We start from the raw sequence: 10,130 nt of genomic DNA, 5'->3' as shown, positions 1-10,130 counted from the left end.
AGAAAAAGAAATGCAGGATGCTACGAAGTCAGTTTTATTTCCTCTAACTGTGGGAGGTGTAAGCTCAGTCAGGCATTGTTAGTAAATAAGATCTAGGGCACTTAAAAGAAGGATCCAATCACAAATTCAATTGGTCCATTAACTACATGTAATATTATTTAACTAAGTGGCTCTTCTGGACTATTTCATAACTCATGTTTATAAGCTTCTTAAAAATAGATGAATATTACTGAGCACACAACCTGCCTCTGAGCATGATGGAAGAGTCAGGCATTTTAGCAGTTATAGTCCATGATTTCCAGACCCAAAGTCCAGATTTGAAATGCAAAATGAGGAAAATACTCTCCCTGAAATACCAAAAAGTAGCCTTGACAAGAGGATGGAGGGAAGCAGTGCAGTGAGACGTGTTGCGAGAGATCTCTTCTTTTATTGGGCTGATACAACTCGACAATTCAGGCAGGCTTTCCAGCACATAAACCCTTCTGCAGATCCAAGATAGAAGATGTAGTGACATTTAAAGCCACACACATAGTTTTGCCAACATGTGTCAGAGTGAATCGCCAGTAGGAGGGAACAACCAACCTCTCTATTTGCAATTTGGCAGATGGGGTGTTTTGTTGCCTGCTCTAATGTGTGATGTGAGTCGGCTGCTCGTACTGTGTCCCATCAAGCGGGAAAGGTACCTCTTGTCTGTTGGGCTTGTGTTCAAGATCCAGGCTTTGTTTTGCTCCTCAGATGCTCACATCAGCTGAGAGCGATGAGCTCCAATATCTAAATACAAAACCTCTGCCCATCTTTGCTGCTCCCATTACACAGGTAGCTCAGCAATCGGAGCAGTGGTGCTTTTCCACCTCTTACTCAGCATCATGAAAAGGCAAATGATGAGAAAAGCAAATAAAAGCCAGGAAGGTGCTGTTCTGTAGTGGGACTACGTGGATGTGAAGCAGCAGTCGCTCCCACCCTTTCAGTTACACTCATCCCATTTCCTACAGGTCATTCTGATTCCCATGAGAGAGTGCCATGTGGGAGTGTGTTGTGCATATAAAGTGGGAAATAAAGACGATTTAACGTACAAAAAAAAAAAAAAAGCAGTTGAAACTCATGAAATATTTAGTGGCAAAAGGCAGTGCTGCTGAGTGACCTTTGCCTGTCTATCTGCATTAACCACAGCTCTAACTAATGGCTATTATTCAGTGCTGCTCCCCTGCTCTTCTTTCCCCTTGCCCTCTCCTCACTGCTTCTTACACATCACTCGGGACTCGGGCTGCCCCCCCTTGCCTTTTCCTGTGCTGCCACACATTGCTCTAAACTTGGTGAAATTTTCACGTTGTTCTCTCCAATAAGAAGCATGAGAAAGGAAAGCTAATTTTTGTTCTTGCTGTTGTGCTGGAGCAACCTCCAGTTCACCTGGGCATGATGCACCACTGTGATGATCATTTGGTATCAGGTCATGAACCAGGGTGGGAGGATGAATGCAAGAGCATTGAGGACAGTGCAGTGTCTGTAGAGTGCTGACTGTAGATTTCATGCAGACAGTGACATGTATAAAGCCACTTCTTAGTTTTCAGCAAAAGCCATTGTTTCAAGCCCTTGACTGAAGTCAGACCATTCCCTTGTGATTGTAACATGTCCAGCCAAGAGTCCAGTCCCAAAGAAGGCAGCAGATCCCAACAGACCCACCTGTAGCATGTGTGATGCCGTTTCACTCCTCAAACTGAAAAAAGTGGCCCCGTTGATGCCAGGGATAGATACATCTGAACTGAATGCTGGAAGATGCAGACAAATTTGGGAAATGGGATAGAAACCCCATCTGGTGCTATTAGACAAAGTAATGTGTCTGGAAACCTTCCTTCCCCAAACCAGACAAGCTGTTTCTGCCAGGTATGGCTGCTTTTCAAGGGCTAAAGCTTTCATTTCTGTGCCAGGCAACATAGAAGTGGTGTCAGGCTCAAATGGCTTGAAGATTTGGACTAGTAGTTCAGGAATAAGGGTGACCCAACTGGAGAGAGGAGATAGAGTACAAACTGAGTGGTAAGTCCTCTTACCCTTGCGTAGTTTGTTATGTGGTTCTCTTAGTTTTTCTATGCCTGTTTGTGCTGCAGGTATCACTGCTGCATTAGCCAGTCATCAGATATTGGCTGATGCATCTGCAACCAGGCATAGACTGGAAAAATATTTCCTTGCCCCAAATATTGACTCAAGTAGCAGAAAATGCCTCTGTGAAGAGAATTCAGATGGAAAACGGGCGTTTTCAAGCTCTCTGCACAGATTCCAAAATTTTAATGTGACTATGTTTCTGTTTTTGCTACCTTTCAAGTACGTCACTGCTTCTTCTTTCTGAGCACCTGTGAATTGCCAATCCCTTTTCTTACCCAGATTTTGTCAATATTGATGCCATTTTTTAGCTGTTATGCAGGAGTCAGTACCACTCTGGGACAGACAAGTGGTCTGTGGTCTACCAGTATTGTCTGTTTCACCAAGAGATGCAGCCTCTGGGAAATTTGTAGTACTTGGAAGCAACAGCTAGAGAGCTGTGATCCTTGGCATCACTGTTCCATCCACATGCTTGACTGATGCTCTGTTAGCCAGTTTTGGAAGAGAAACACCAGGTTTGGAAGGTCCATCTGTAATTGTGCTGGATCTCAGGCAGAGAGGTGGCTCAGCTGAAGGTTTTGCTGAAATCTTCCGCATAATCCAGGCAGACATGTATTTGTTTTGTTACTACATGCCATCATTTCCAAATCCAGTCAGCAGTGCGTGTTTGTTAGGCTGGGCAGATGGTGGCATGAGAAGAATTTGTAGAATCATAGAATAATTTGGACTGGAAGGGACCTTAAAGCTCATCCAGCTCCAACCCCTGCCACGGGCAGGGACCCCTTCCACTGGAGCAGGTTGCCCCAAGCCCCTGTGTCCAACCTGGCCTTGAGCACTGCCAGGGATGGGGCAGCCACAGCTTCTCTGGGCACCCTGTGCCAGCGCCTCAGCACCCTCACAGGGAAGAGCTTCTGCCTAAGAGCTCATCTCAGTCTCCCCTCTGGCAGGTTAAAGCCATTCCCCCCATCCTATTGCTATTCAGGGCAAATAATTCCTTTTGTGAGTCTTTCCTGTTTGGCTTTATAGGCTTCCTACTTGCTTGAAGTATTAACAAAATGCTGTCTTGAACTGGGGTTGTACTGGGAGATGAGATCTCACTGAGAAGTTAAGATATCTGAAGCTTGCTTTCTCCGGAATTGTTGGAAAGGAAAGGGATCCAATTCTAGCATGATGTTTCAGAAGGTGACATTTGTTATAACTCATTCCAAATGTTACTCACCATCCACAAAACACTCAATTCAACTGAAGAGCAGTGAAAAATACTCAGTTCCACTTTAGCAGCTTCACTTGTCACCAGAATCCCTTGGTTTTTCTGAAGCCAACAGATTCCCTCCTGGAGATCTCCACACAGTGGCTACTGTCCTCTGCTACCCATCCCACTGGTCGGTGTTCCCTCTCTTGAGAGCCAGATTGTCGCAAGGACGAAATTTCCCTTCCCATTTGGGCTTAGCCGTATTTTCCCAAAGAGCTCTTTGGTTTTACTTGCTGTGAGGCCCGCTCTGCATCCTTTTGTGTCTCACCAGTATTTCAGTGGGAATTGTCCGGACCCCACCGCGGTAACATTTTCAAAACCAAAATCTGAAGAATGACCAATGACCATTAGTCCTTCTGAGGGTCAGAGTAGTTGGCTATACATGTAGCTTGTTGAGACTTCAAGCTCCTAAGTCACTTAAGATTGTTCCTTGGTTGTAGAAGCTTCAGCAGCATAACCAGGAAACAGATCGATGTGTTTGTGATAGCTTCTATTGAGAAGATCAGCCCTTCTGCCTCTAACGCTTTTCTGTGTGTCTTCAGCTTGAAGCATATGTGCAGAGAGCTGCAACTCTGGAAGTGTAACAAACAAAAACTTTCCTCGCACTTGTAGGAAAGCGGGATACAGCACATTGCTTGAGATGCCAAACTCGCTGTTCCAGAACTCTGGCTCCCCAGGAAACTCGCAGATGTAGCTTTGCTGTGTGCTACAACCACCCACCGGTTGCAGTGTCAGCTGGGCTGGAGCTCAGATCCACCCACTGCTGCTGCACCAGGCCCAGCACACTGGAGCTGAAGGCAAAATGCAAATTGTCTCTGCTGAAACACGGTTGCCTTACGGCATGCGGTGGGGTGGGAGAAACAGAGCCTCACTCATGGCTCGGCACCTGAACCTCAGGATCTTCCTACTCATTATCTCTTGATCAAAACCTCCTCTTTCTCCTGGATAGGGCACTAGAATGGAGCAAAGCTCTGGTTAATTTCCTGCAGGAAACTATAGAGCTTTGGGCATGAAATAAGTCATCCAATTAGTTAATAGCTGCTGGTGTCCCCTAGCCCTGATTTGGTTAGTGGCGCCAAACAGAGGTAGATGAGCGTAGCTCTTTTCTTGCTGATGTGTGAGTAGCTGTGCAGCTCATGTTTGAGCCATGGGGAGAAACAGTAATTCATGTAGTTTGCTACACTTGTTCCAAGGCAGGATTTACTTCTCATTTTCCTAAACCATAAACAGCACCACTGCCTTTGAAGAGCAAGGGTGGTGGCTTTCTACATCAGCCTGTCTTTAGGTCCTATTTATAAAAGAGAAGAGTGAGAAAATGTGTTTAAAAACATGCCAGCTTTAAAAATAAGACTGTGACCTAGTCAAAGACTAAACATTAGGGAAAAATGACAACCTATTTTAAGAGATGGAAGCAGAGAAGAATCAGCAAAAATAATCAAAATAAACCTTATTACTGTAAATAGGAGGGTGCAAATCAGGGGCTCCCATCACCGGCAGCTCAAAGATGCTGAGGACCTGGTTCAGCAGTGAAAAAGGAGGGAAGTGAAAAAAACACTGAGCAGGAAATGAAGCAAAGGTGAGAAGTCCACCTCTTTGCGGATGTGACAGATTACCCATCAACAGCAAGCCCATGATTCTGATCAGATAGATCAATAGCATAGCGTTTAAACCAGGTTTAGAGATACACTGTGTGCCATTCTGTGTACCTCCTCTGAGCAGCAGTGTAACCTTCATTTTTCCAGGTGGCCTTTTGACGTGGGATTGCTCAAGGGGTGTTACGGTCGATGTGTTGAGAATAAAACAGCTTAAAAAGGGATCGGAAGCTTTCACCACGATGGACCTTCTGCAGTGTGTCTCCTAGAAGAACAGTTAGGGGTTGCTTGTCTGTTTTGTCACGCGTGCCTCTTCTTCCCCCCTAGGTTGCCCAGTCACTATGAACAATGGCCCAGCTCTACTACAAAAAGGTAAACTACTCACCGTACAGAGACCGCATCCCACTACAGATCGTGCGAGCGGAGGCAGAGCTCTCGGCGGAGGAGAAGGCCTACCTCAGCGCTGTGGAGAAGGGGGACTATGCCAGTGTGAAACATGCCTTGCAAGAGGCAGAGATCTACTACAACATCAACATTAACTGTATGGATCCTCTTGGTCGCAGTGCCCTTTTAATAGCCATAGAGAATGAAAATCTGGAGATCATGGAGTTGCTTTTGAGCCACAGTGTGTACGTGGGAGATGCTCTGCTGTACGCAATACGGAAAGAGGTGGTGGGAGCTGTGGAGCTGCTGCTGAATTACAGGAAGCCGAGTGGTGAAAAACAGGTTAGTGGAGTGTGCCAGTTCTGTTTTAAGGTATTATCCTGCGTTAGGGAAGTGGTACTGCACAGAGGGCCCCTGTGCAGAAGGCATAAAACAAAGTCCTTATAGGCTCGTTGCTTTAAATGCCCCGAGTAGATATGGGCAGTCCTTGTGGATGATATCTTTCCAGTCTGAGCAAACATGTTCTGCCTGACTTAAATACTCAGCATTTTCAGTTTCACTGAGTGTTCTTTTCAGTCTTACAGTATTTGCGAACATACTGATTTATAGGTGGATTTATAGACACATACTTTATAAAGGAATTTGGGGCTGTCTGATATTATATTACCATCTATAAATATGAACTATTGCCATGCTGTTGTTCTGGTATTAAGTGCAATTGGTTTTCCCAAGTAAATCCTGAAGGCTCAGAAGCTTATAAATAACTGTAAGCAAGCAAGTAGTCTGCTAGGTTTCGGTACTTAGCCATAGTACAGACATATTCTCTTGGACTCCATCTTCAAAGAGCTCTGGTTCAGAAATGCTGACGCAGTACATAAGGTTACAGCATGAGCTAAACTGCTATATATCTGAGCAGTGAACAATTACGACTTGGAGGCAGGATCCTTAGCTACAAGCCATCAGTAACTTACAGAAGAGTCTTTGTGAAAGGCCACAAAGTCTGAATCCTGTCACTTCAGGTGTCACATATGTCCCTAGCTTCTCTTACTTCTTTTTTGCTGCTTTTCCTTTGCAGGTACTTACTGCCAATCCCTAGAATAGCTTATGTACACTCCTGACCCCTGACAATTTTTGCATGTTCCCTGCTTAGAAAGGGGCATTCAAAACTTGAATAATCCTTACATATCAAGGCTCATTTTGAAGCCCGCTGGAACACATCCCTCTGCGTGTGAAAGAAGACAATGATTAATACCAGTCAATCATAGAAGAAAATGCTTTCAATGGATAAGCCCCTTGGCACATAGTTTTAAATTGTAATTTCATGTAGCCAGAGCAGAAATTAAGGATCAACCTTGACAACATTCAAAAGTGCTCAGCTTAATACATGGAAACAGCAGCATTCTGCATGCTGTAGCGATGCGATTCTAATATGTGGTTTAAGCACAAGAGATAGGAAGAATCTCTTCTATCAGACCTAAAAATTGAAAAGTTAGTGCTAGGTTTTAGTCAGACAAAATGTAAGTAGCAAAATTTGGATCATACATGGGGAATGAGCTGTCTTTTTCTTGGTCTTCTAGAAAGTTTGACCATCCTATGGGCCAACAGGGTAGAAAGTAGAATAGAAGAAGTTTTTTTCCAGTAGCATGAGGAACCGCCAGTAATTAATGCAGGTTAATGACAGGTTTCTCCTGCAATGTCATGGAAAGTGATGGGATTCATGTGGATTTCTGCAAGTGTAAGATCTCTTGAATACCAAAACTTGTGTCCACTGAAATTCACAGCCTTGCTGGCTTAACTGGACAGAGTCAGAGGGCCGTGAAATAAGGTTGGCTTATTGCAGCTGAAATTGAGCTCCAGCATCCTTAGTTCAATGATACATTTCGCTCTAGGTCTGTTTCATTTTTCTCTCTGCCAGTGTGCAGCCATCCCTCTGTAGCTAGGTTTGTATCTGCCGCACAGTTTACAACTTGAGGGAGAGCATGTGTGTGGGAGAAGAGCTGCGGTGCCAGTTTCAGCTTTATTTACAAGGTTTGTTACTAGAGCAGATTTCATCAGTATGTTTTAGACTAGTACTGGCTTGATGCAAGATCCTGTGTACACACCAGGATTAACTTCCCTGGCTGGGGTTCAGGCTCTTCAGTAGACAGCAGGAAGCGTTTGCAGGTAAAGGGCTGCAGGATGGAACTTCCATTTCAGCAGTTTCGCTGGTGCGGTGGTGGTAAGTAACACTGATTTCATTGTGCGTATGAAATCATACACGTGTACAGTGATATAACGTTAAATGGAAATAACTGCTTGGTTAGGCAAAGTCGGGACAAAGTTAGCTTGTCAAATCACAAAGCTAATACAGGAGGGGGTTCTGAACACAAGCTGCTGATTCCGAAGCAGTGTCATTATATGTTCAGCAACGATCTCTGCTAGACCCTTTCTCAGAAAGTCCTTTGGGAATCTCATACCTAGCTGCTTTCACAAGAAGCTCCTGGTAAATTAGATTAGCAGAGTTTTGTCCTAATCAGCTACTTGTACATTCTAAAACATATAGGAAACCCGCTTTTTTGGTTGAGCAGTGCCAAAAATCCACACTTTATGGAACAGCTTATATCTGTCTTGAGAAATTCGTAAGATAGCGTCATACCACTTCTTAATATGTAAGGGCGAGGACAATCTGTTAATCAATGTACACAAGGTTCAGTTTGCCTGGACAAACCCATGTGAAGGCAGCTCCTTGACTCACGTGTAGCAGCCTGTTTCCAGTTAGGGGCTGTCTGTCTGTCTTTGCTGCACTCCAGGCAAAGGTGCAGAAGCAGCACCTTCTGATTGCTCTTACACGTTCAATACATCGCCTTCATTCGTCTGAGTCTGGGGTCTGGGAAACCCTGGTAGTTCCCACATTCCTGCTGCCTGCCTCTGAGAGGTTATTATTTGCCTCTATACCAAAGTCTCATTTCTCTGCCAGGCATGAAGAGCGGCTCCTATTTGCGTCTGTTCACGTCAGTTCAGTTAATTGTTGTCTTTGCATCTCAAAAGCAGCTGAGTAGCATCATTCAGCATAATCCATTTTATGGGCATGTATCTTTGCTCATTCCTACAACTTTATCGTCATACCACAATCCTGACTCAAAACGTACGAGGTTGCATTATGCCAGCCTCTTGTGGGGTTACAGTGATTGGGTCTAGTTAGCAAAAGATGCACCCAAACCAAGGCAGAAAACCATAGCTCCATGCAGACTTGACCTGCGAAGCAGTTTTGCTTACCAGCCCCAGTCTCTACAAGATGATGTGTTCTATACCTGTCACTTGAGAGCTGCCCCAGGAGAAGAGCTCTGCTTTCCCCTGTATGATGACCTTTCCAGGGAGCAGAAGAAATGTAAGAAGTGACCTTTGTTGTGTTCCTTATGTAAGAGGATCACAAGATAAGGGACAGGGAGAAATGGATGAAGAGATAGGTGGCAGAAATGCTTGTGTCATGTTATTGTGAATGTAGGCAGTCATTATTCTACAAACCTGTGCTCGACTGCTGTTTAAGCACCATTTACTGAAAATAACACACTAATGGCAGGGCAAGGCATAGCCAGTAACTATAACAACACGCTTTTCCTGCACTGCAGCCGTGCGTGTCAGGGGTGTCTTGGGAGAGGAAGAAATTAGTCTGTTTACATGCGGAGCGTATGAGAGCCAGGAGCATGAACCACCTCTCTCCAAAGGCACATGATAGATGAGTGTGCTGAACAGCGATGTGCTTGAGATGCATTTCCTTGTAGGTTTACCTCCGAGCAAGGTTCACCTCCGAGCAAGGTTCACCGCCTATTTTAAGAACTTTTCTCCTCAAATATCTTCTGCTTGGTCCAGACACTTTAAAGCCACGCTTTTGTGTACTGATCTGTGAGTCCCTTGATAAAGCTGGGGAGAAGACTTCGCCAGTTACAGCCAAAATAACTCTATAGCTAATAATGTTAGAGCTGTTTTGAAAGACACTGCCGCCTCTGGGAGATTTTGGGGTCAGTGAAAGTCACCATGGTGCAAGCATCTTACTTTTGCTACAGTGGGAAGACCATGGAGGTGGGCTGGTGTGCTTCACCCCCAGGCTTTAAAGGGCCCATTCTCTTCTTCAGATCAGAGCTAACCTCTCCTCAAAAGTGCTGCACCATGCTCAGAGGTGCACTCTCACTGTTTCGTACTGTCAGTGTGCAAGTGTGCTCCAGGGTGCAATGGAAGATGCCTGCTTTCAGGGCATGCGGGGATGAGACAGCCCTGCTCACCCACCACAGTGCAGGTAGGAGCTTCACCGACCTCTGTGGGACATGGCCTGGACCTGGCCCCGCACTGAGGGCTGAATTCTTAGGGAAATAAAGGAAAATTCAATTATCTGCTCAAAGCAGATCAAGTAACAAAAGAGCTTTTATAGGTCTGTGATTTTTACAAGCTCACTTGTTATTTCCAAACGTTACGTAATTTACTCCAGTTAATCCCCCAAGCTTTTTCAAATCATAGTTTGCTTTGGCCAGTCACTTCCTATCGCTCATTGGTCACTTAAATCATAGGATAGTTTGCTTTTCCCCAAATAGATGACAGACATTTGGAAAGCAAACAGCCTATTCATGAATATTAAGAGGAACAACAAAGCAAACTAATATTCACGGTACCTGGAGGATATGCAGGTGGTGCTTTTCCTGAGGAGATTTGTACTCAGTGAATATGTATTCTCCAGAAAAGTGAGCTTAATCTGGTGCTTTGATAGTTGTTGTTTGCTTTTTGGCACAGTGAGCAGGCTGATGTTGTACTGCATAGAGGCAGAAGAGTAGTGTACG

At 44.7% G+C, this 10,130-nt stretch overlaps 1 protein-coding gene across 1 annotated transcript in view; it reads left to right on the top strand.

Moving 5' to 3' along the window:
• The first annotated feature begins 5,286 nt into the window (after window positions 1-5,286).
• Window positions 5,287-10,130, top strand: part of TRPC5 (transient receptor potential cation channel subfamily C member 5) — a 64,949-nt gene continuing 60,105 nt past the window's right edge. The window contains exon 1 of the mRNA XM_065689708.1: window positions 5,287-5,664. Coding sequence (XP_065545780.1) covers window positions 5,287-5,664 — 378 coding nt within the window. The remainder of the gene's footprint in view (window positions 5,665-10,130) is intronic.

The sequence above is a fragment of the Lathamus discolor genome, chromosome 9 (genome assembly GCF_037157495.1).
Source record: "Lathamus discolor isolate bLatDis1 chromosome 9, bLatDis1.hap1, whole genome shotgun sequence".
NCBI lineage: Eukaryota > Metazoa > Chordata > Aves > Psittaciformes > Psittacidae > Lathamus > Lathamus discolor.
Note: the sequence above shows the minus strand (reverse complement) of the source record. Positions and strands in the feature narration are given on the sequence as shown.